Raw genomic sequence first — 26,705 nt, 5'->3', positions numbered from 1 at the left:
CCATTGGTTTGTGTATGCTAAAGATCTTTTCTTGTAGAAAGAAAAGGTATTTCATGATAACCCATGACCAGTGGAGATGCTATTAGGGAAAGATGAAATAGTCTTGACAAAGACTAAGAAAGCTAAAGGGGGCAGAATTGTTTTGATTAAAACTTTCATTTTTAATTATTTACAATAAGAACACTTTGTCCTTATTTTTTACTTCTAGACAAACAGTTATTTTCATAATCCTGGATCAGTGCTTTTGGGGATAGCTGGGGTGATTTAGTTTCCTGTTCATAGTACAGCGCAAACACATAGGAGATCAACATTTATGTGTGGACTGATTTCTCTTCTGAGTCAATAGCATGAGTACAGCTCACCTTGTGTCAAATAAAAAACCCTTTGTAGGATTAATCACAGACATAGTTACTTGTTGAAGGTCATCTTTGTGAACATTATAATTTTCTCTAGCCATTTGTCAAGTTACAGATGGTTTTTCCCCTGATTTCACAGTGTGGATTTTGTACTAGGATCTTTCTTTCAAGTTTACCCCAGTAGCTTCAGGAACTATCTGTGGTTTGTGAATCCAAGAGGACCTAAACTGGAAAAGTTAGTAGTTCTAGTTAGGTCAGTACTTGAAGATGTGAAATTGATGGTCACATAAGCTTGGTGTGGAAGTAAAGAAAGTTTGTTAAGGTATGATTCAACTTTGTTCTTTTTCTTTTATGAACAATTAGAAATCTGAAAATTGGGCTTTGTTATAGAAATGATAGTTGAATAACAAGAAATGATAAAAAGACTGTAACACTGAAAGAGTTTAACTCATCACTAACCAAGTTCATTTCTCTTTGCAGGTATAATTTGGTATCCTGAGTGTCTGTCTTAGCAAGAACGAAGTGGAAAATACTCTTGAAAAGAAAACTAAGACAATAAGGAAGCCAGAACTTACTTTTACATGGTGATTTGCTCACTTAACAGTATGGACACTTTTCCCACCACATTTCCTCCTGGTGGAGACAGTGGGCTGACATATTCTCAGTCTGAGGTGCAAAAAATGTTAATTGATGAAAGGTTACGATGTGAACATCATAAAACTAACTATCAGACTCTAAAAGCCGAACACACAAGGTAAATTGCTTAAATTTGGAGGTGAGGGGCCTTATTAAATATTTTTTTGTCTGAATTTGTTCTGGAACATACAGTATATTTTTGTTAGTTTGCAGTATATAGTTTTAAAACTTTTTAATAGTAAAATTTTCACTTTAAAATTAGTTAATTCAAAACTAACCATGATCTCAAGTGTTTTTTGAGTTGATAAAAGTCTTGCTTTGAAAGTAGCAAGACCTAGAAAATTAAATGTATCTAGGTGTCTAAGTGTGTTTTTCCCCCTCAAGTAAAATTGTATTTATTTTGAAAGAGAGAGGGTGGGGGGAGGGCAGAGAGAGGGAAGAGAGAATCCCAAGCAGGCTCCACACTGTTAGTACAGAGCATGACACGAGTTCATACCCATGAACCGTGAGATCATATCCTGAGCTGAAATCAAGAGTCAGATGCTTAACCAACTGAGCCACCAGGCACCCCTTAAGTAAAATTATATTTATAAACTACAGTGTTAATAATTAAGTGAAACTCTATTAAGAAAAGATGTTTGTGAATTTAATGGAATAAGGTCTTGTTCTGTAGTGTTGGTTGATTTTACATAAAGTAAGGTCATTAGAAAGTAAAAGATATCCTTAAAATTGAGTTGTTTTTTTTTTAAATCAGGTTGCAAGATGAGTACATAAAGTCACAAAATGAACTCAAGCGCCTATTAAATGAAAAGCAAACTCACCAGGAAAAATTTCAGCTGCTGCTTGAAGAGCTACGAGGGGAATTAGTAGAGAAAACTAAAGACTTAGAAGAAATGAAACTGCAGGTAAGAAGATATATTTCAGTGAGTACTATTGGGAACAAATTTCCTCTGCACCTCAAAGTATTTCTAAGCTGGACTAAGAATCCAATGGATATGAGACAAATTAACAAAAGAAAATCAAATTTAGTTTGGTAAGTATTCAGAATCCACACACACAGAATTCCAAAGGCAGGCAACAGGATGCTTATGTGACATCCTGAGCTAGGGAGACCCATAAAGTCTGGGGATACAGGGGAAAGAAGATCATTATCAGGATGGTGAGAGGAGATGTTTGGAAGACAAAGGTTGCCCTGTTAAGTGGTCAAATTTATTAACAGAGGAACCTCTGTTAATAGCTCTCCTCTTGGTATAGGTTCTCCTTTCCAATTAAATTTAGGCAGTTGAGGGAGAAGTAAAGAGCTTTTCCTGAATCTGTGGGGTTTTGATTACTTTGAAGTCAAAGTAATCTTCATGCCAACTGGCCCATCTTGGGGAAGCCTGCCCTTTGTGCCTATGGTACAAAAGTAGTCAGATACTGGTAAATTTGGTGAGTTCTGCCTGTATTCTTAATGAGTATTTTGCTGTATTTCCAGGTGGTATAATTTAATATTCTTTCATATATTCTAGAATGTTAGCTACCACATAGGGTTTAACCATGAAGCTGTTATTTTATGCAAATTTGTATTAAATTATCTGTTCTGATTTAGGTATTGTGCTATTCAGAATAATTAGGGGAAAGGCTGGTTTGAATTGATAAATATTCAGAGTTAAAGAGTATTTTTTAAAGTTTTACTAATTTTCCTTTAAGTATTATGACTGAAACTGAGCTTAAAAAAGACTGATAGGTTTTTTTGAGGTTTTATTTTTTATTAAAAATTATTTTTGTTATTGAGGTATAGTTCACAAGCCTGATAGTTATTTTTAAGGGGCCACTTAAAAGACTATGAAAACAATATGGGCACATAATTTATGTGCGTAATGGAAGGTAAATGGTGTTTCTAAAGCAAAAAATAGTTGATACTGAAGTAGTGATTATAGTTTCATTTCTCATTTGCCTAGAAAATAGACCAGAGCCAAACTTAACTATAGCACCAGTCAAACTTACCATAAATTTCAAATTAGTAGATATTAGCAGTGATAATTCTCCTATATTCATTTAATCTCTAAGTGACACCAACTGTGTATTTCTGCTTATCAAGTGCTTGGCACAAATAATAAGGTATTTTTAATACTGGAATTGTAAGTTGATAGAGTAAAAAGCTACCTTTCATCTAGTAAGTATGGCGTTATCACCCAATTCATGGATTTCTTTGACAGCAGTGTTAAAAGTTGGTCATTCAGTGTCTTGAAATCTTCCGTTGTTGGAAACACCACCATTAAGCTTGGGTTGGAGCCTCTCCTGTGCTGTTTCATTCCTAGGTATATTTGGGACATTTAAACAAATAAAAACCTCAGAAAGAGGAGTTGAGTAGGGAAATGTAATTCAAGCCTATAGAATTGGTGGATTAATTTGTTCTGCAATAGTCAGAGACCTACGTAAATGAGAATCAGTGAGCACTGAACCCAAGGAATTCAAAGTATTCTTTAGGCATTGCAGATATAATTACTCTGTTTCTTCAGAGTAACTTCTAGACATGCTATTTGCACCAAGTGCATACAAACAATAAGCTTAAGAAGACTGGAGTGTTTATATTAGTATCGGATAAAATAGACTTCTAGACAAAAAGAGTGTCACTTAAGATAAAAAGGTCATTTTTATAACCAAAAATGGGTCAATTCACCAATGAGATGATGGCCTTCAACAAACAGTGGTTTTTATGCCTTCGTTTTGTCATGTAAAGAGGGTAAAAGTTGTTAACTAACAGGTTGTTGTGAAGACTAATGAGATAACATGTAGATTTTTAGTACAATGTCTGACAGAATAGATAGATACTCATAAATGATGGCCATTTTTACTCTATTTGAATGCAGCCTCCGTAGGGCAGGAGCTTTTTTCAGTGTGTCTCCAGTGCTCAAGTATATTTATATTTGTATTTATATATTTTATAGTAGCAAATATTTGTCAAATGAATGACATGAGTAAATAGAACAAATGAATGAATTGGAAATGTTCTGTTCATATATAGTACAATGTTCTTCTCTCATATGTACCTAAAGCTTAAGCATCTTAGATAATTCTCTCGTTTTTTCCTGTCTGTCATGAGTTAAATTGTGTCTGCCAAAAAGGTATGTGAATTTCTAATGCTCGGTACCTCAGAATGTGACCTTGTTTGAAAATAGAGTCTTTGCAGATGTAATTAGTTAAGATGAGGTCATACTGAAGGATGATGGGTCCTTAATCCAGTAGGACTGGTGTCTTTAGAAGAAGTGGAGAACAGACACAAAGACAGAAACATGGGTGAGGGCAGCGGGGGAGGTGGGGAGAATAATCCTCTAGTGACAGAAGCAGAGATCCAAGTGCTGCAACTGCCAAGGAATGGCCAGGATCACCAGCACTCCACCAGGAGCTAGAGTGATGCAAAGAAGGATCCTTCCCTACAGTTTTCAGAGGGAGTGTGGCCTTGCTGGCACCTTGATTTTGGACTTCTAGCCTGTGAGACAATAAATTTCTGTTGTTTTAAGATACCTAGTTTGTGGTATTTTGTTATGGTAGCTCTAGGAAACTAACACACTATCCAAAGCAGAATTCCTTTTTAGAACATTTGTGACACAGGGATTTTTATTCTCTGCTTCATTGCTTTCAGTGCAAGAGAACCCAGTGAATGTTTAAAGTGATCCAGTTCCATTTATGGATTGGAGTGTGTTAAATATTTTCCCGCTCATGTTGAAATGAAATCATCCTCCCTGTGGTCTCTCTGTTGGTTCTTGTGCTATTCCTTGGATCTACACAAAATAACTTAGGACATTTCTCCATGTGATAACTTCCCAGATGTTCATTGGCAAATATAATTTATCTGGTAAAGTTTCTGTTTTTCAAGATAAACATAACCGGTTTCTATATGATATGTATCTGGCAAAAATAAGCTAAAGAAAGATCTCTCTATATATTTATATACACATGTTGAAGCAATGTAGCTGTTTGCTTTATGGATGTTTGCAATTTGTACAAATTGTGGGTTGAATAAAGTCAATTCAACAAAGTAGAATCAGCAAGAAATATTTTAATAAATGTTTATGAAAGGTGATTTTCAGAATAAACATGTATTATCTTGTCTACCTGCAGAATGGCTTTTCTGAGTTAAGATTTAATACCCCTTTGGCTTTTATAGAAAAGTGATAGAAAAGACAGAATATTTCTGTCTCATTGGTGTAGTTGTAGTGAATGGGAATAGTAATAGTGTCGGACTTTTAGGATGATTGGAAAGATGAAGTGAGACAATGCATAGGAAGTGTTGGTACAGTGCTTTGATATAATAAGTAGTTAGAACATGTTAGCTATTGTTATTGTTATGTACCATGTTAGCCAAACCTTTTTTTTTTAAATATGAGTTATTTGATATATTTTCTGATACAAATTTTAAAATTTACTTTACCAGAAATGTATGTGCTTTCTTTATGCTGCCAGGCAATTGAAACTTTATATAAAGCCAGTTTTTTCCCATTTTATTTGGCCGCTAGGAAGCTCAGCAAAATTCATTATTCAGTTTGTCATTAACTTGTTAAGAACCTCTGGCACAGCAATATTTGCCTTCTTAAGTTAAAACATTCTTTGGAAAATAATTGGTCTGTTTTTTATCAACATGACAAGTGTTGGTATAATACAGATTTAATATAGGTAATGACACATTTTTGTTAAATTTCTTTTGAGACAAGTGGTGGCAGTATTCCATTAGAAGTCTAAGACACAGCATACTTTCCTCCTAAAATAGCATGGGGAAAACTCTCTAACTCTATGTGTGTTTTCGTGGGGGGAGGGAGGAGGATAGATTTTTTTTTTTTTTTTTAAGTGTGTGTGCTTGTTTTTTAGAAGATTCTTAAGAGATTAAAAAAAAAATCTTACAGAGTCTTTTATCAGAGAGCTTGTAGATCATAAGACTCTTGTGTAGTTACCAACTTCGGTGTTCTTTTCTCTTTTGTGTAGATCCATATTTCCATTTGTATTATTTTTCTACTTTCTTAAAGATTTTCTTTAACGTTTCTTATAGTACAGATCTATTGGTGAGAATTTTTTTCAGCTCTTATATATCAAAAAATAATTGATTTTAAAGGTATTTTTGCTGAGTATTGATTTCTAGGTTGACTGTCTCCCTAGTACTTTAAAGGTATTGCTCTCTCTTTTCACAGATATTTTTTCACATAAGAAATTTGCTGTCATTCTTATCTTTGTTCTGTGTATGCAGTGAGTCTTTTTTTTCTTGGCTGCTCTTAAGATTTTCTCTTTATTGCTGAATTTATTTTTTTAAGTAGGCTCCACACCCAATGTGGGGCTTGACACACGACTCTGATTTTTAGAGTTGCATGCTCTACTGACTGAGCCAGCCAGGCCCTCCTCTTTATTGCTGATATTGAGCAATTTGATTGACATGCCTTGTACTTCATCTTTCTGGTACTTAGGACTTATTGAGCTTCTTTGGTCTATGGGCTTCCAGTTTTTATCACATATAGAAAATTGTTGTACTTCAGAAAAAAGTTTTTTCTGCCTTCTTTGATCTCCTTGGTGATCCCATTATTAGGCCACTTAAAGTTCTACCGTAGTTCACTCTCAGTTCGTTTATTTTCAATCTTTTTTGTCTCCTTGTTGCATTTTGGATAGATTCTGTTGTCATGTCTTCAAGTTCACTGATCTTTTTTCTTCTGCAGTGTCTAAGCAGCCATTAATCCCGTATAGTGTATTTTTATTTCAGAAATTGTAGTTTTTAATCTGAAGTCCAATTTTGATCTTTTTCATACCTTCCTTATATCTACTTAACGTGTTCAATATTTTCTCTAGCTTTTTGAACATATGGAATTCAATTATAATAACTTTTAATGTCTTTGCTAATTCTCAAATCTGTATCACTTCTGAGTTGGTTTTGGTTGGTTGATTTTCTTCTTTATTGTGGGTAATATTTTCCTGCTTCTTTGCATGTCTGATAAATTTTTTTGGATGCTAGACATTGTTAATTTTATTTTGAATACTAGATGGTTTTGTGTTCTGGTAAATACTCTTGAGCTTTGTTCTGGGACAAACTCTGGGACAAAAACTGTTCTGGGACAGTTACTTGGAAGCAGTTTCATCTTTCTGAGTCTTGCTTTTAAGATTGGTTGACAGCAGGTTAATGTTTAGTGCTCCTTATTTGTCAATACTGAGAACCTTCTCAGTACTCATTTCTCAGTGAAATGAAGTTTTTCAGCCTGACTTTTGGGAAAAACAACTATTCATACCTCTGTGTGAGTTCAGATTACTTACCCATCTAATTCTTTCAGATTGTTCTTTTCCTGGCCTTAATTAAATATTTTCTATACATGCATGTGCTGATTGGGGTACTCTACTGAATGAGTCAACAGGGACCTTTTGCAGGTCTTCATAATTTTGTGTGCCACCCTCTTTTCTGGTACCCTGTCTTGTGACTCTTGCCACACTGCTCCTTCTGGATTCTCAGTTCCATTTGCTTAGGTCAGAGAGTCCATCAGACATTGCCTGGATATCTCTTCCTGTGGCCTGGCAGCATTCTCAAAGCTTACTTTCTTTATTGTTTGTCTCTCAGAGATCTCTGTTGCTTTATTAGGCCCATTGTCTTGAAAACGGATTTTTGTCTCTTCTTTTATTCTAGCAGGAGAATAAATTTGATTTCTTTTATGCCCTCTGTTGGAAGTGGAAGCACTTTTATTTCTAATTAACCTTTAATTACAGAAGTCTCAAACAAGCCCTGAGGTAGAGAGGGTGGTTGTATTGCATCCTCACATACCCATCACCCACCATCAATAATTTCAATAATTACCATCTCTCAACCAGTCTTGTTTTATCTTCTGACATCCCTGCTCTGTCCTTGAACCACTCTGGATTATTTTGACACAAATCATATTATCTCAACTCAAAATATTTTAGTATGTATCTTTATTACATCCCAAGGCAATCTCTCCTTTAAAAGCATAGTCATAATGCCATTATCATACCTAAAAGTACTTATTCCTTAATATCTTTTTTATATTGCATCTTTGTTGACATTTCCCTTATTTTCCCACAGTTTTGCTTGCTTAAAGTTGGTTTTTTTGAAACAAGAATCAAATAAGGCTTATCTATTATTACTCTGTTCCTTTTAATTACCACCTCTTCTCAGTTTGGACTCCTGATGCTATTACCCAGACTCTTGACATCATAAACCAGATTGTAACAAGAGCTTTCTATCTGGTTTCCCAACTCCATTCACTGAAATTGTTTTCCCCCCATAGTCACCAGTTTTCTCCTGCCAAAGGTTTTGATCCATTTTGCTTCTTCCTAAAATGTAGATATGGTGATGCCATTCTTAAGCTTGAATACCTTCAGTGAATAACCAAGGCACAGAGACATACGTATAGCATGCCTTTCTTTATGTAAAAATTAAAAGTTGTGTGTGTGTATGTATTTGTATATTATTTCAAGAAGAATACATAAAAATTAGCAATGATAGCTTCTTAAGAGGGAAACGGGATGACTGAAGTAAAAAAGACTTAGGTTTTTAATATTTTTTGTTTCAATTATTTTATTTATGTAATTATATTCATTTTAAGTAAAAAACATTTTTTTTTTAAAGTACTACTGAATACTGAGTAAATTATAAGAGTGTAAACCTCATACCTAGGAATTTTCTACTCTGTACCCTTCCCTTTTGTTCGTAGCCAGGGTGCAGCTCTGCTAGGTGGCATTTGGAAATGTTTCAACATGGCCTTGATCGTTACAGTATCTAGAGAGTATTAATGCACAGGGATCCAGGATTCTAAATTGTCTATGGTGCTTAGTGTGGTTCAATTCAAAATGCCTTTAGCTTAACTTTGAGGATCATTTTTCTCCCCAAGGACTTTAAAATGTTATCCATTCTTAGTTTTTGTGTTCTATTGAAGCTTTAGTTTTCCTATTCCTTTGATGTGCCACTATTTCTATACATAAAATCTTCTCTTTTTACCTGTTTGATGAGCTTATATTGGTTATTTTTGTAGTTATTTGTATGCATAAGTTATTTTTCATATGAGAGTTTGAACTTCTTACAGAGTTAGAAATGTTTCCTGTGAGTTTTTGTGATCTTTAGAAAGTTAGGCTCTGTGTATACTTCAGTTTCTATAAAAAAAGGATGATAATATAGCTACATTGAGGATCATTGCAAGGTTTAAATAAATTGGTAAATGCGTGTAAGGTATTTAGAACAGCATGTTATGTAGATTATATAATATATTGCAGAGTACTATGTATAGTAAGTATTCTGGAAAGTTTCTGGGCTGTGTGGAGTATTGATGAATAAATGAATGAATTAAACTGAGTATTATTCTTCATTTGCAGAGATTAATGTAAATATAAACTAGGTTTTTGTCTTATAACCAGTATTCGTTCATTCTTTCAAGAAATAATAATCGAGTGATCTATGTGCCAGGCAGTAGTGTGTGGTGTTGGAAATACACCATGGTGAATAGGGATTGTGTTTGCCCTTACAGAGCTTACTTAAATACGTAATTACTTCCTAAAATCTGAGTTCTATCAGAGAGCTATAATAGGGAGGAACCTTGTTTTGGTGGCCAGAGTAAAAATCAGCCTTTTCTGATTGAAAATAAGTCTGAAGATAAAAAATAAAAATTAAAATAAAAAAAAAAAATAAATCTGAAGAGGGGCGTCTAGGTGGCTCATTTGGTTAAATGTCCAACATTGGCTCAGGTCATGATCTCCTGGTTTGTGGGTTCGAGCCCTGTGCTGACAGCTCAGAGCCTGGAACCTGCTTTGGATTCTGTGTCTCCCTCTCTCTCTGTCCCTCCCCCACTCACTCTCTGTCTCTCAAAAAGAAATAAACTTAAAAAAAAAGTCTTAAGAATTCTCTGTGACACACCAAATTATTACACCTTTATTTTAATTGCTTTAGAAAATAGTTAGCTGTTGTATCATGCATGGTAACCTAGGCTGCCAACATAGTTATTCTCAACAGTCATAGTAATAATAGGGAGTATCTTTACCTCATGTTAATGGGATTTTTGACATCTCTGAGGCCCTGAAATTGTGATCTTAAAGTATTGTTTCAAATAATGGTTCTATTTATGTAGTGATTACTGTAAAGTTAAGTATATTGCATAATTGCTATGAATTGAATTTTGTTGTTTTATTTAGGTGTTGAAACTTGGTGAATTCTTGATTTTAATATTTGTGATTTCGTATTTAGAATTGCTTTATATTTCTCTACATATTAGGTGTTAACTCCACAAAAGTTGGAACTGTTACGAGCCCAGATACAACAAGAATTAGAAACTCCAATGAGGGAACGTTTTAGGAATCTGGATGAAGTAAGTAATTTATATGGAAGGAACTGTGCATTTGTCTTTATGTGACTGATTAAAACCATTATCCCCCTTCTTAGAAGCCTTGCAGTAGCACCTCTTCTAACTCAAGAATCCTTACTTTTAGGGCTGCACAAGATGAGGTCCCATAATCTGTCCGACTTCCTTTCCTCCATCCACTTTGGCTTCTTTGATGTTTCTTTGGCACTCCAGAAATGGAGCAAATCAAGAATCTTTGTGTTAGCTCTTACTTATGACATGAACAGTGTCCTTCCAGATATCTCTTGGCCAACTTCCTCCTCTCTTTTAAGTCTTTATTGAAATGTCAGTTTCTCAATGAGGCCAACTTTGACTAGTATTTCCATTTAATTTTCTTTCTGCCTTTCCCATCACTTCTTAGACCTTTGGATCCCCATTTACCCTGCTCTACTTTTTATTTTTCTCTAGTACTAATCATGTTCTCATATGATGTATAATATTTATATTTTCTATATTACCAATCTCTAGAATGTAAGTTGCATGAGAGAAGGAACCTTTATCTGTTTGGTTCATTGTATATTCCAAGTTCCTAGAATGGTTCCTAGCATACAGTAGGTGCTCAATTAATATTTGTGGCATGAAAGAGTATATTTCATGCAACCTCATAAAAATAAAAATTTGTTACAGTTTTCCTTTAGATTGAAAGGTTTCCTTCCTTTTATGAGATATTGGTATAATATGACTAAATGTTTAATCAATGGAATAGGAAAAGATGAGGTATATTAAGTACTATGCTTGACAACTTATATATGCAACCTTATTTAACAAATAGACCAGGACTTATACATAACAAATGAATATTGTCCCCTTCCAGATGAATCCGTTTGGAAAACTGTAGTTTAGTGATGCTGCATTGCACAGAAACAGTTGTAGAATCCGCTTTTATAAATGGCTTATTGGCCTGATAAAGTTGTCTTTTGAATATCCTCCTGGTGGATAACCAAAGCATTACGGTTGAGAGGAGACTTAATTTTGGGATGTAAACAAAGCCACTTAGACTTAAAATAGGCAATCAAGTTAAGTAAAACCTTAAAAAAAAGTATGTTTCTAATAAAATCATGAAACCCATTTTCTTGGCTTGTAAACTGGCTTAGAGAAATCTTTCAGCTAAAGACTTACAGTGATGTGAGTATTTTAGGAGGCATTCTTATTACTTAATTACCTGATGAATGTTGAAATAGTATCTCCTTCGTCTTCTCTATTGCCTGAGTTATTACTGAATTTAGAATACTGGCAACTTTTGTAGTGTTAGTAAGCAGAATTGGAAGCATACCAGAGAGTTGCATGTATTCCTGGTTAGAAAGGTTGGTACTACATATATTCTTTAGACTGGTGTGTTGAACTATCATTGTAATATTATATATAACACATATTGTATCTATATATAATTTATTGTTATTTTTAGGCATGAGTGAGCATATGTGTATGAGCAGGGAGGGATAAAAGGAAAGAGAACCTTAAGCAGGCCTACACCCAGTGTGGGTCCCTCCAAGGGGCTTGATCTCACAACCTGAGATCATGACTTGAGCCAAAATCAAGAGTCAGATCTTTAACCAACTGAGCCACCCAGGCGCTCCTATCATTGTACTATTTGATTGAACCTTAAGTTATTGTACTAAATATTCAAATAATCTTTTATCTACTTTGAATTCATCCTGTCTGGCTTTCAGGAGGCTATTTTCTATTTTACTGTAGAGTTAATTTTTAAAAATTAATTACGTTTTGAAAGGTGTACTACATTCTTAAATATTGGTTTTTTAAGCCCAGAGGTCAAAAGTGTTGATGTACTATTCATTTTTATTATTATGAGAATCAGTGAGGAAATAAGGTTAATTGAATGGTAATTTGCTTTATTGGCACTTTCTTAAGAATGTACTGATTCTGTATATAAGATTCTTGTCATAAAATTTTTTTTCAGGGTTTATTTATACTTATGTTAAGCTTATTTTTCACTTTTTAGAATGGCTTTCAATATAATGCAATTTAAAATTATATTTGCAAAAGCGATTTTTGGAGTAAGTACAAATTTCATTTATAAACTTGTCTGTCATAAATTGCAATCTTTTAATTTAGGAAGTGGAAAAGTATAGAACTGAATATAATAAACTCCGCTATGAACATACATTTCTTAAATCAGAATTTGAACACCAGAAAGAAGAATTTGCACGTCTTCTAGAAGAAGAAAAAATAAAATGTGAATCAGAGGTGAGTGACTATACTAGTTTAAGTCATTATCCTTCTAGACAGTAAAATTTTGTTTTTTGTAAATCCAAGTTAGAGTTGATTGCATAATTAAGTTTCATTAATGGTGAAGTATTTGGCATGATTTTCATCTGCTCTGTAGTAATAGTTTTGTGTGTGTGAACATTCTTTTTGGCTATTAAATTTTCCTGTTTTTTTCCTCCTTTATTTTGCCCCAGTCAATGCAGATAGACAGTCCCTTTTCTCCCGTAGCCACAGAGACAGACTTCTTTTAACAAATATAGTTTGTTTATATCATTTTTTATGTGGCACTGCCCCCCTCTACGTTTTGGGACCAAACCACATCCAGGAGAGCCCCGACTATCAGCCCATGTACCTTGTTTCTACTGAGAGAAATAAGGGACTTATACTTTATGGTGTGCCCATCACATTAAAGAAGTGAAATTTGTTCTTTCTGACATCTACAACTGCAGAATTTTCTTTCTGCTGCCTACTCTGTCTCTATTGTTTGGGCAGCCTTTCTACTAATTTTAGTGTTTTGTCTCCTAATTTTGCCAAACACGAGATAATGTGTTTATCATTCTTTATGTAGTTTTTACATGATTTTTTTCAGGATGGAAAGAAATACCAATTTTGTCCTGCTATATTCAAATAAGATAATGCTGGTTGAATTTGTTTAAAAAAAAAAAAAAAAGCTTGGTATCTGCAATTATGTGAAACATTCTGTGTACAAACACATCTGCATTATGTATTTATTTTGTTGTCTTTATTTGGAATTAAGAATTAGAATATACTCACCTTCCTTAACCAATTTCTAACTGGATCAAACTGATCTATTTTTAATCAGTGAGCATACTGTTCCATGATTGTTTGATGTGTAAGAAGCTCTATGAACATTGGATCGTTTGAGTCCACTGATGATACAGTACTAGAAAACTATAAATACTTATATAATAGCCTTTTTTATTAAAAAATTCTTTACAACTTTAAATGCTTTGTTCACATATAATCTTACTTTTGTTATAATAGTGAGATAGGACAGGACTGTATTATTTTATCCATTTAAAGTGAGGACACTTGAAGGGTGCCTGGCTGGCCTAGTCAGTAGAGCATGCGACTAAATAATAAAATCTAAAATAATAAATCTAAAATCTAAAATAAGAAAATCTAAAACAAAAAAAAGGACACTTGAAGCACAAGATAAGCAACTTGAGCAAAGTGACGTAGAAGGTCAACAGCCAAGTTTACAGTAGAACTCAGGCACCCCAACTATCAGCCCAAAGTTTTTAAAGTTTGAAATTACCAATGATTTGAAGTTGACAAACCAATTAGGAGCCATCCACCAAGTAATTTTGTCAAGAGATCTGTCAATCTGTACTCCTTATGATGATGAAAGGTTTTGCATCTGTAATTTTGACAGACCTAAAGGAATTACATTTAAAAATTTTCTTGTGGAAAATAGGAATTAAAGATTTCCAGCCTAAAATGTAGGTTTAGTGTATTGAAGAGTAACCACTGAGGTTAAGGATACTGGTGCTTTATGTTATACTCTGCATTTCAAATCTAATGTTGATGTTTATCTGGTAGTGATTATTTATATTCTCTATTTTCTTAGTTTTATTGTTTTTCTAAAGGATGAAACCTGCATCTGAAATCTGATGACTAATCTATTTTTCACCCTTGAAAGATCAAATAATATTCACTAAAATTTTCAAGGGGTCAGTGGTGTCATTAATTTTCCTAGTTTAAATGTCTTAGGACATTGTTAGAAATCTGAAGATAAACAGCTAGCTTAGAAGTCATAATTACTAGAAGAGTAATTACTAGTCATAATTACTAGTCATAATTACTAGTCATAATTACTAGTCATAATTACTAGAAGAGTAAAACTTTCCAATAAGACCAAAGTACTTCCCAATTGATTATTGAGGGACAGTATTAATTAGTGGATAATTGGATATGCTCTTTCATTCCATCACTTTATACTCCAGTTTCCATATACAAGAATAGTAAAACCTAGTGATATGATTGTAGATCAGGAGACAGTAAAACTTCAAAGTGAGGACAACTCTTGCCATCTTCCAATTTTACAATTTAAACTGGCATAAAATATATTAGTTTGTACTAAAAATAATTGGCTTTTCTTGTGTTAATTAAGGATTCACACAGTACCTATGCATTTTCACTTCTACAGGTAAAAGAAGTGACTGAATATTCTTTACTGTGTTGGTGCTTATATGAATAGGAAGATTCTGTTAGTGTTTTCATGAGAAGGCCTCCTGTGATTCACATTTCCCTCATGATATTCTGAATTAAAAGGAATCTATTAAAGTAGATGTCTTTATCTTATGAATAAGATAATGTCATGATGTTTCAATGCATTTGGCTGTAAGTACATACTAAGTCTGGACTACCTACAGATGCATTTCTGAAGTTGCCTATATAGGCATTGTTTAAAGTGATATGCTGTGTTTTCATTATGTTATTTTGTGTCTAATTTTATATTCTGCAAATAGTAATGAAGAACAATACAAAGGGTTTTAGGTACAGGTGATTATACTGGTTGACTGAAAGAGTGAAAGAAGCAAGAGTAATTCAGTGAGGAAGTATGATGTTGAGAGAGGGGCAGTGAGCACTGCATCATATAAAAAACTTTAGAGTGGCAATGTACAATGACAGGTCCCTGAGATTATTCCATCAGGCTCTCCAGACTGAGCTCTACCTTGGCTTTTATTGGGCTGATAAGATGCTCAATTTCCTGTGACAAAAAGAATTTTTCTGGGTCCCTATTACCACAGGCTATTTTTTTCTTTTTTCTTTTTCTTTTTTGTTTTAAATCAAATTACTTTATTGTCAGTGTTAGATTTTCAGTGTAATTTATAATAGCATTCACATAATACCCTATGTTTCATTTTTGGCAGATTTATACAGTGTAGTCTTGGCTTTGGGAGTAGATTCCCGTGATTCATCACTTATATACAGCACCTAGTGCTCATCCCGATAAGTGCCCTCCTCAGTGCCCATCTCTCATTTTCCCTGCCTCAACCCCCCACCCCCGTCAACCCTCAGTTTGTTCTCTATTTACGAGTTTCTTATGGTTTGCCTCCCTCTCTGTAACTTATTTTTCCTTCCCCTATGGTTTTCTATCAAGTTTCTCAAATTCCACATATGAGTAAAAAATAAGATATCTTTTTCTGACTTATTTCACTTAGCATAATACCTTCCAGTTCCATCCACATTAGATTTCATTCTTTTTCATTGCTGAGTAGTATTCCAGTGTGTGTGTGTGTGTGTGTGTGTGTGTGTATACCACATCTCCTTTATTCATCAGTTGATGGACATTTGGGCTCTTTCCATAATTTGGCTGTTGTTGAAAGCACTGGTATAAACATTGGGGTACATATGCCCCTATGAATCAGCACTCCTGTATCCATTGGGTAAATTCCTAGTGGTGCTATTGCTGGGTCATAGGGTAATTCTGTTTTTGATTTTTATAGGAATTCCACACTGTTTTCCAGAGTAGCTGCACCAGTTTACATTCCCACTGACAGTGCAAGAGGGTTCCTCTTTCTCCACATCCTTGCTAACATCTGTTGTTTCCTGAGTTGTTAATTTTAGCCACTCTGACCGGTGTGAGGCAGTATCTCAACATGATTTTGGTTTGTATTTCCCTGATAATGAGCAGTGATGAGCATCTTTTCATGTGTCTGTTAGCCATCTGGATATCTTCTTTGGAAAAGTGCCTATTCATGTCTTCTGCTCATTTCTTCACTGGATCATTTGTTTTTTGGGTGTTGAGTTTGGTAAGTTCTTTATACATTTTTGATACTAACCCTCTATCCAATATGTCATTTGCAACATCGTCTCCCATTCTTTTGGTTGCCTTTTAGTTTTATTGATTGTTTCCTTTGCTGTGCAGAAGCTTTTTATCTTGATGAGGTCCCAATAGTTCATTTTTGCCTTTATTTCCCTTGCCTTCAGAGGCATGTCTAGTAAGAAGTTGCTGCAGCCAAAGTCAAAGAGGTTGTTACCAGTTTTCTCCTCTAGGATTTTGATGCTTTCCTGTCTCACACTTAGGTCTTTCATCCATTTTGAGTTTATTTTTGTGTATGGTGTAAGAAAGTGGTCCAGTTTCATTCTTCTGCCTGTTGCTGTCCAGTTCTCCCAGCACCATTTGCTGAAGAGACTGTCTTTTTTCCATTGGATACTCATTCCTGCTTTGTGGAAGATTAGTTGGCCATACCTTTGTGGGTCCATTTCTGGGTTCTCTGTTCTATTCCATTGGTCAATGTATCTGTTTTTGTACCAGTACCATACTGTCTTGATGATTGCAGCTTTGTAATATAGGCTAAAGTCCAGGATTGTGATGCCTCCAGCTTTGCTTTTTTTTTCAACATTACTTTGGCTATTCGGGGTCTTTTGTGGTTCCATACAAATTGTAGGATTGTTTGTTCTAGCTTGAGAAGAATGCTCTGCTATTTTGATTGGGATTGCATTGAATGTGTAGATTGCTTTGGGTAGTATCGACATTTTAACAGTATTTGTTCTTCCAATCCATGAGCATGGAATGTTTTTTCATTTCTTTGTGTCTTCTTCAATTTTTTTCGTAAGCTTTCTATAGTTTTCAGCATACCGATCTTTTACCTTTTTGGTTAGGTTTCTTCCTAGATATTTTATGGTTCTTGGTGTACTTGTAAATGGGATCGATTTCATGATAGCTCTTTCTGTTGCTTCATTATTGGTGTATAGAAATGAAACTAATTTCTGTACAATTGATTTTATATCCTGCGACTTGACTATATTCAGTATCAGTTCTAGCAATTTTTTGGTGGCGTCTTTTGGGTTTTCCATTTAGAGTATCATGTCATGTATGAAAAGTGAAAGTTTGATTTCTTTGCCAATTTGGATGCCTTTTATTTCATTTTGTTGTCTGATTGCTGAGACTAGCACTTCCAACACTACATTAAACAACAGTGGTAAGAGGGGACATCCCTGTCGTGTTCCTGATCTCAGGGGGAAAGCTTTCAGTTTTTCCCCATCGAGGATATTATCTGTGGGCACTTCATATATGGCTTTTATGATGGTAAGGTATGTTTCTTCTATCCTGACTTTCTTGAGAGTTTTTATTAATTCTCAATAAAATTTTTGAATTTGATTTGCTAGTATCTTGTTGAGAATTTTTACACCCATGTTCATCAGGGATATTGACCTATAATTCTCCTTTTTAATGGGGTCTTTGAGAATGAAGGTAATGCTGGCTTCAGAGAATGAGTCTGGAGGCTTTCCTTCTGTTTCTATCTTTTGGAACAGCTTGAGAAGAATAGGTATTAACTCTGCTTTAAATGTCTGGTAGAATTCCCCTGGGAAGCAGTCTGACCCAGGACTCTCTATTTGTTGGAAGATTTTTGATAACCAGTTCAACTTCTTTGCTGATTATGGGTCTGTTCAAATTTTCTATTTCTTCCCATTTGAGTTTTGGTGGTGTGTGAGTGCCTAGGAATTTGTCCATTTATTCCAGATTGTCTAGTTTGTTGGCATATAATTTTTCATAGTATTCTCTAATAATTGTATTTCTGTGGTGTTGGGTCTGATCTCTCCTTTTTCATTCATGATTTTTTCTGTTTGGGTTGTCACTCTTCTTTGTGAGAAGTCTGGCTAGGGGTTTATCAATTTTGTTTATTCTTTCAAAGAACCAGGTCTCAGATTCATTGATCTGTTTTTTTGCATTCTATATATTTTTAATTTCTGCTCTAATCTTTATTATTTCTCTTCTTCTGCTGGCTTTGGGTTTTCTTAGCTGCTCTGTTTCTAGTTCTTTTAGATGTGAGGTTAGATTCTGTGTTGGGATCTTTCTTGCTTCTTGAGATAGGTCTGGATTGCAATGTGTTTTCCTCTTAGGACTGCCTTTGCTGCATCCCAGAGGGTTTGGACTCTTGTGTTATTTTCATTTGCTTCCATATATTTTATAATTTCTTTAATTTCCTGGTTGACCCATTCATTCTTTAGTAAGATGTTCTGTAACCCCCATGTATTTGGAGGCTCTCCAGATTTTTTCTTTGGTGGATTTCAAGTTTCATAGCATTGTGATCTGAAAATATGCATGGTATGATCTCAGTCCTTTTATATTTGTTGAGGGCTGTTTTGTGACCCAGTATGTGATCTGTTTTGGAGAATGTTCCATGTGCACTTGAGAAGAATGTGTATTCTGCTGCTTTTGGATTCAAAGTTCTGAATATATCTGTTAAGTCCATCTGGTCCAGTGTATCATTCATTCGAGACTATTGTTTCCTTATTGATTTCCTGCCTAGATGATCTGTCTAGTGCTACAATTGGAGTATTAAAGTCACCTACAATTACAGTATTATTATCAATACGTTTGCTTATGTTTGTGATTTATATATTTGGGATTTCCACGTTGGGGGCATAAACATTTACAATTGTTAGCTTTTCTTGATGGATAGACCCCTTAATTATGATATAATGCCCTTCTTCATTTCTTGTTAGTCTTTGGTTTAAAATCTAGTTTGTCTGATATAAGTATGGCTACTCTGGGTTTCTTTTGACATCCAGTAGCATTTTCCGTCCCCTCACTTTGAATATTTACGTGTCCTCAGGTCTAAAATGAGTCTCTAATGGGTAGCATATAGATGGATCTTGGGTTTTTTTTATCTGTTTTGATACCCTGTGTCTTTTGATTGGGTCATTTAGTCCATTTACAATCAGAGTAATTATTGACAGTTAGGGATTTAGTGTCACTGTGTTATCTGTAGGTTTTTGTGCCTGTAGTGATGTCTCTGGTCCTTTGTGATCTTTGCTACTTTCCACTTACAGAGTTCCCCTCAGGATCTCCTGCAGGGCTGGTTTAGTAGTCATGAACTCCTTTAGTTTTTGTTTGTCTGGGAAAGCTTTTATCTCTCCTTCTATTCTGAATGACAGCCTTGCTGGATAAAGGATTCTTGGCTGCATATTTTTCCTATTTAGCGCATTGAATATTTCCTGCCACTCCCTTCTGGCCTGCCAAGTTTCAGTGGACAGGTCTGCTATTACCCTTATGTGTCTACTCTTGTAGGTTAAGGCCCATTTGTCCCTAGCTGCTTTCAGAATTCTCCCTTTATCTTTGTATTTTGCCAGTTTCACTATGATATATTGGTGATCAGTTTTTGTTGATTTTGAAGGGAGTTCTTCGTGGCTTCTGGCCTTGGATGTCTGCTTCCTTCCTCAGATTAGGGAAGTTCTCAGCTATAATTTGTTCAAATAAACTTTCTGCCCCCTTGTGTCTCTCTTTTTCTTCTGGAACTCCTATAATAGGGATATTACTATGTTTTTATTGAATCACTTAGGTCTCTAATTCTCCCCTTGTAGTCTAATAATTTCCTGTCCCTCTTTTTCTCAGCTTCATCATTTTCCATAATTTTATCTTCTACTTCACCTATTCTCCCCTCTGCTTCTTCCATCCTTGCTGTCACTGCATCTAGTTTATTTTGCATCTCATTTACAGCATTTTTTTCTTTTTTTTTTTTCTTAATTTTTTAATGTTTGTTTATTTTTGAGAGAGAGAGAGGCAGATTCTGGAATAGTGCCACCTCCTTCCCACAGTACTCAAGGGAAGGTATTGCTCTCTCCCAGAGCGCCCGCCTTTCTGCTGAGATCGCTACCGAGCCTCAGGGCTGGCTCCCTTCCCCCCAAGGCACACGAGTGTGCACATAGCTCTGGTCCGGAGAAAGTTGCACAACTCTGAAAACGCCCGTCTTCACTCCTAAGGCTGTTTGCAAGGTAGAAACTGGCTCTCTCTTATTTATTTTTGAGAGAGAGAGACAGATCGTGAGTGGGAGAGAGGCAGAGAGAGAGGGAGACACAGAATTGGAAGCAGGCTCCAGGCTCTGAACTGTCAGCACAGAGCCCCACACTGGGCTTCAACTCAAGAACCGTGGGATCATGACCTGAGTCGAAGTGGGATGCTTAACTGACTGAGCCACTCGTGTGCCCCCATTTACAGCATTTCTTAAATTTTTTTTTTTAACATTTATTCATTTTTGAGAGTGAGAGAGACAGAGCACAAGTGGGGGAGGGGCCAAGAGAAGGAGACACAGAATCCGAAGTAGGCTTCAGGCTCCAAGCTGTCAGCACAGAGCCGGATGTGGGGGCCCGAACTCCTGGACCACGAGATCATGACCTGAGCCGAAGTCAGACGCTCAACTGACTGAGCCACCCAGGCGCCCCTTTACAACATTTCTTAATTCATCGTGACTACTTCTTAGGTCTTTTATTTCTGCAGCAGTTGATTCTCTGCTATCTTCTATGCTTTTTTCAAGCTGAGCTATTAGTCTTATGGCTCTTATTCTAAATTCATGTTCACATATATTGTTTATATCTGTTTTTGAGCAACTCTCTGGCTGTTATTTCTTCCTGGAATTTTTTTTTTTTTTTGAGGAGAATTCTTTGGTTTCATCATTTTGGCTGGTTTTCTGTCTTTTACATGTTTTAATACCTTGTTGTGCATCCTGCACCTGTGAGTACTACTATATTAAAAAGGGGTCATACACTGTCCAGGGCCTGGCACTTTAGGAAGTGTTTTTGGAGTGTGTCACATGCACTTTGTTGTTGTGTCTCTGGTTGCTTGATCTCCCTTTTCATAGAGGTGGTTTTGACCTTCCACCAGGTGTGCTGTGATTTGTTCGTTGAAGTAACCCTGGAAAAAATGATAAAAGGGGTGGGGGGTTGAAGAGGCCTTATCCCATACAAAGAGAGAAATGAGAGGGGCAAGAAAAAAAGACCAGGTAGAGAATCAAAGAAACTATAATGCTTAATTTAGAGAGAGAGAGAGGAAAATAAAGAAAAAGGAGATACGGAAAAGGTGTAAAAAGAATAGAGTAAAAATGCCTGACTAAATAAACAACCAGAACAGAGAAAGAAGAAGAAGAAAAAAAAAATACATACAAATAAAAAGAATTGACCAAAAATCAGATTAGAAAATACAAAACTGCAGGGCAGTTGTCTGTCGGTGCTTTGGACCCGGTGGCTGTGCTGGTCTGGAGGAGAGGCTGTCTGCTTCTGTCAGTCTCACTCCATAGATAAGCAGTTACCAGGTATGGAGGGGCAGGGTTTGGTGTAAGTGGGTCCTGCCTCCACTGGGGTCTGCTGACCTGTTCCCTGAAACCCCACCATGTTGGTGATGAGGAGAAAAATGACCACACCCCAGTTTCTCCTCCCCCGCCCAGATATCTCAAACCACGCTGTTCAGGCAGCCCTCCCAGAGCTGCACAGCCAGCTGGCTTGTCCTGGGCCACAGTCTTCTTTGCCTCCTAGGTGCTTGGCTGAGACTCAAACCTGATATCTTTAAGGATTCTGCTCTGCACGGGCCGGATTCTGAAATAGTGCCACTCTGCCCAGTCATCAAGGGACCTCTGGCGGGCACCTGCAGGGTCTTTTGTCCTTGGAGGGGCAATATACCCCCTTCCTACAGTACTCAAGGGAAGGTACTGCTCTCTCCCAGTGCATCTCCCCTTTCCACTGAGATCACTATGGAGCCTCAGGGCCGGCATCCCTCCCTGACATGTGCACATAGCTCTGGTCCGGAGAAAGTTGCACAACTCTGAAAACTCCCATCTTTGCTCCTGAGGCTTTTGCAAGGTAGAAACTGGCTTTCTCCGGACCTTTTGTTGTCTGGTGCATGGTCTGGAGAGGTTTTTCTCTTGTCCAATTACAGCCCCACACTTCCACATCCTTTCTCTTCCTTTTGTCTCTCCACCGAAGGGGTTTCCCCCACTCTGTGACTGAGACACTTGTTTTATCTCTCCCAGTTCGCAAACACACAGCTCTGTCCCACCAAGCTGTCTCTACACCTGTGGATAGGTTTTCGTCAGTCTGTATCCTGGATTCCTGGAATTCCAAGTGTTCTGACTGCAATACTGCTGTATTTGAGGGAGGGGGGAAATTCTGGTTTCCCTACTTCTCTGCCTTCTTGACTCCTGGCCTCTTTTTTTCTTTTTTTTAAATGTTCATTTATTTATTTTGTGCATGCGAGAGAGTGAGTAGGGGAGGGGCAGAGAGAGAGAGAGAGAGAATCCCAAGCAAGCTCTGTGCTGTCAGTGCAGAGTCCATGTGGGGCTCGATCTCACAAACCATGAAGTCATGACCTGAGCTGAAATCAAGAGTTGGGCATCTAACCCACTGAGCTACTCAGGGTGCCCCCACAGGCTATTTTTTTTTTTTTCTTACAACACTGGTAGCACAGAACTGACAGTGATTTCCTCGTTTTGTTCTTTATCCTGACACATGTATCTTAAAACACTTCTTTTTTGTCGTGGTATGTTCTGAAGTCCTAGTTGGCCCATATGGCTCCTTTATCTAAAATATTCCAAGTTCTCTAACTTGCAGCCTTCTCAGATTACTATGAACCATGTTACAATAGGCAAAAATCTCCCAAATTAAAACTAAATTACCTCACAGTGGGAATTCTCTGGGATTGACTTTTGCAACATTTTAGAAGGTCTTTGTGAAATTTTACTCATTAAAATTCTTTGTGTGGATGCAGTTTAGAATATCTCAAAAACTAAACTTTTTATATCTAAAATTTTAAATGTCTAAGATGTTTAATGTGACATTGAGAACTGACTGAACTGAACTGTGTGCCTTAGTGTTCTCATCTGTAAAATGGTGTTAACTGTAGTTCCTATCTCATGGAGCTGTGAGATTTAATAAATTGCAACCTGTAAAGTGCTTAGATGAGTACCTAGTGCCTAGCACAGTGAATTCCAGCTATTGTCATCGTTTGAATTTGCATGTACTCACATCTTCTGAGTCCTTTAGCATGCTGGAGTTTCAGTGTCAGGTCTGTACTTGAAACCATGTAAATAGTTCCAAGGCATCTCTCATTTTACTTCCTGCGCCTCCCACCTTCATCTCACTCCTAGCACTCTGACTGCTCTGCTTGCAGGCACTCTGTGTCCTTACAGCATGTGTTTTGTTATCCCTATTCTCTCGTTCAGTCTGAGTAAAATTATTTAAAAAAAAATTTTTTTAAATGTTTATTATTAGAGAGAGAGAGCAAGCAGGGAAGAGGCAGAGAGAGATGGAGACACAGAATCGGAAGCAGGCTTCAGGCTTTGAGCTGCCAGCGCAGAGCCTGGTGCGGGGCTCGAACCCACAGATTGCGAGATCATGACCCGGGCTGAAGTCGGCTGCCCAACCGACTGAGCCACCCAGGCACCCCAGAGTAAAATTATTTTTAAGACATAGTGAACATCATCTCTTTTCCCTACAGTTCTTGAACCTCATTCCCTAATCTTTCTGTAACTGTGTCTGGAGGTAAGTACATAGTTCTGAGAATTGCTTTTTCCCTGTGACTATCTTTCTCTTACTAGGAGAAAGTAGGGGTATAAGGAAAGGAAACCATAACACCCAAAATTGGATTAAAATATGAGCTTCAGATTTGTAAATAATTTAAGTGTTACTTTCTTAGTAAAAAAATAAATGACAAAATGTTTTTGTATTCCATCACTAATTTGGGAAAAATTAATTCTAGTACATAAAGGGGAAGAGGAGAAACTTAGAATTGTAGAAATATAAAAAGGTGAACTAACTTGGTTTTAAAAACTGAGATCTAAGAACCTGAAACTTCACGTGCAAAATATTTACCATAATGCCTGACACACAGTAAATGCTCAAATTAATGGTATTATTACTGTTAGTACCTGGCAACATTAATCATAGTACTAATTATCAAAATAAATGTAGCAGATATTTTAAAATAGATTTCAGATTTGTAAATGACAAACTGTAGAATTTGAAGAAGTGAAATACGTAGAGGGAAGATGTAAATTCATACTTTATTGAGAGTCATTTTATATACTTATTTGAATTCTGTCATATGTAGTAATTAGGTAATCATTGTTCCCATTTTATAAGTGAGGAAACACTCATTTATGAGAAAACATTCATGAAGCAATGAGAGACTAGTCCAGGGTTATAAAGCTAGTAGGTGGTAGAACCATGATTCAGATCTAGGTAGTCTGGGAGTTTCTGTTTCTGGCCGTAATAGGGACTGAGTTTTTCTTAAGACCTTCACTAAAAACTGACACAGAATATAGGAAACAGTGGTGTGCAGACTGGAAAGCATGTAGTACAAGGCAGTGATCCCTGAAGGAAGGAAAAAAATGAAATAATCTCTACAATTGGCCCATATTATGTCCATCAGAGTGGAAAGGCTTTAATGCATGGTGCATTGAGTAGAAGATTCAGAAGGGTTTTACTTCAGTAGTGAAGCCAAATTAGCCCGACACTAAAGGGTACTCTGGTTCTCCCTAACAAGTGTAAAAGCAAGGTCTAAAAGTATTAAACTATTTCTAAGTAACCTAAAAGCATAACACAATGAAGATTTTAAACTATGTAAAGGAATCCAAAAGTATCTAGTACTGAAACAAACAAACAAAACCCCATAAAATTCACAGTGTCTGACATCTAATAAAAAATGACTGGGCAGCCCAGATTGGTTCATAAGTTATGGGTTCCTAATAAAACATTTAAGGAAGAAATTATGTCAGGTCTCTGCAGTCTTTTGCAGAAAATAAAGTCAGAGGTAATATTTCTTAACTCATCCTGAGAGGCCAGATACCTAATACCTAACCTAATACCTAAACCAACCTAATACCTAATATCTAAATCAAAGACAACAAAACAAAACAAAAATTATAGACCACTGTCTCTCATGAACAAAGATTTCAAGAATCCTGAATAAAATATTAGCAAATCAAATCCAATACTGTATAAAAAGAATAACACACTGGGAACAAGTAGTTTTTTAAAAATTTTTTTTTATTTTTTAACGTTTATTTATTTTTGAGACAGAGAGAGACAGAGCATGAATGGGGAGGGTCAGAGAGAGAGGGAGACACAGAATCCGAAGCAGGCTCCAGGCTCCGAGCTGTCAGCACAGAGCCCAGCGCGAGGCTCGAACTCACGGACCGTGAGATCATGACCTGAGCCGAAGTCGGACGCTTAACCGACTGAGCCACCCAGGCGCCCCAACAAGTAGGTTTTATGGCAGCCATGGAAACCTGGCTGAACATTACAAAATGAATTAATGTAATTTGTCACATCAACAGGCCATAAAAGAAAAATCAAATGATTGTATCAGTTGATGCAGAAAGAACATTTGACAGAATCCAGCATCCACTCATGATAAAAACTCTCAGCAAACTGGAAGAGAGGGGAACTACCTTAACTTGTTAAAGAACATCTACAAAAACCCTATTGCTAACATCATACTTAATGATGAGAAACTTAGAGCTTTCCCACTGAGGAAACAATGAGGCAAGGATATCCTTTTACCACTCCTTTTCAGTACTGGGAGTCTTATTCAATACAGTAAGACAAGAAAAGAAAAGACTTACAAATTTGGTAGAAATAAAACTTTGCTCGATTATCTATGTAGAAAATCTGAAACAGTGAACAAAAAACTCTTGAAACTAGTAAGCAGTTACAGTGAAGTTGCAGGATAATGTACAAAAGACCATCACTTTCTGTGTAATAGGAATGATGAGGTAGAATTTGAAATGAAAAACACAGTATCACTTGTGTTAGCATCCCCCAAAGGGAAATACTTAGATACAAACCTGAAAAAAACGTAGAAGATCTATATGAAGAAAACTACAAAACTGGTGAACAAAATTAAAGAACTACATAAATGGATAGTGGATAGGAAGACACTGTCAGCATGTCTGTTCTTCCCAACCTGGTCTATAAATTCAGTGCAATCCCAGTCAAAATGTCAGCAAGTTACTTTGTTGATCTCAACAAACTGCTCTTGAAGTTTATAGAGAGAAACAAAAGACCCAAAATAGCCAACACAATATTAAAGAACAAGGTTGGAAGACTGACACTGTCTGACATCAGGATTTACTATAAAGCTGTTATAATTAAGACTGTGTCCTACTGGCAGAAGAATAGACAAATAGATCCATAGAACAGACCAGAGAGTCTAGATATAGACCCATATAGATAGAGCCATTTGGTCTTTGATAAGGAAGAAAAGGCAGAATGGAGAAAAAGTCTTTTCAACAAGTGGTACTAAAACAACTGTAAATGCACATGCAAAAAAACAAACAAACAAACAAAAAAAAAACAACAGAAACTAGACACAGACCATACACCTTTCACA

The 26,705-nt window shown here is 36.2% G+C and overlaps 1 protein-coding gene across 9 annotated transcripts in view; it reads left to right on the top strand.

The window, feature by feature from the left end:
- The window catches only part of CEP83 (centrosomal protein 83), a 119,863-nt gene that overhangs the window by 33,545 nt on the left and 59,613 nt on the right, over positions 1 to 26,705 (top strand). For 8 of the 9 annotated variants that reach the window (XM_011284158.4, XM_011284155.4, XM_019835339.3 and 5 more), the window contains 4 exons: positions 837 to 1,110; positions 1,747 to 1,897; positions 10,220 to 10,312; positions 12,419 to 12,550. In XM_011284158.4, coding sequence (XP_011282460.3) covers positions 938 to 1,110; positions 1,747 to 1,897; positions 10,220 to 10,312; positions 12,419 to 12,550 — 549 coding nt within the window. In that variant the 5' untranslated portion in view covers positions 837 to 937. Of the gene's footprint in view, positions 1 to 836; positions 1,132 to 1,746; positions 1,898 to 10,219; positions 10,313 to 12,418; positions 12,551 to 26,705 lie in introns of those variants that run through there. The other variant, XM_045062160.1, reaches the window with a different exon arrangement.

The sequence above is a fragment of the Felis catus genome, chromosome B4 (genome assembly GCF_018350175.1).
Source record: "Felis catus isolate Fca126 chromosome B4, F.catus_Fca126_mat1.0, whole genome shotgun sequence".
Lineage (NCBI taxonomy): Eukaryota > Metazoa > Chordata > Mammalia > Carnivora > Felidae > Felis > Felis catus.
The sequence above is the reverse complement of the archived record's forward strand: the minus strand, read 5'-3'. Positions and strand labels throughout refer to the sequence as shown.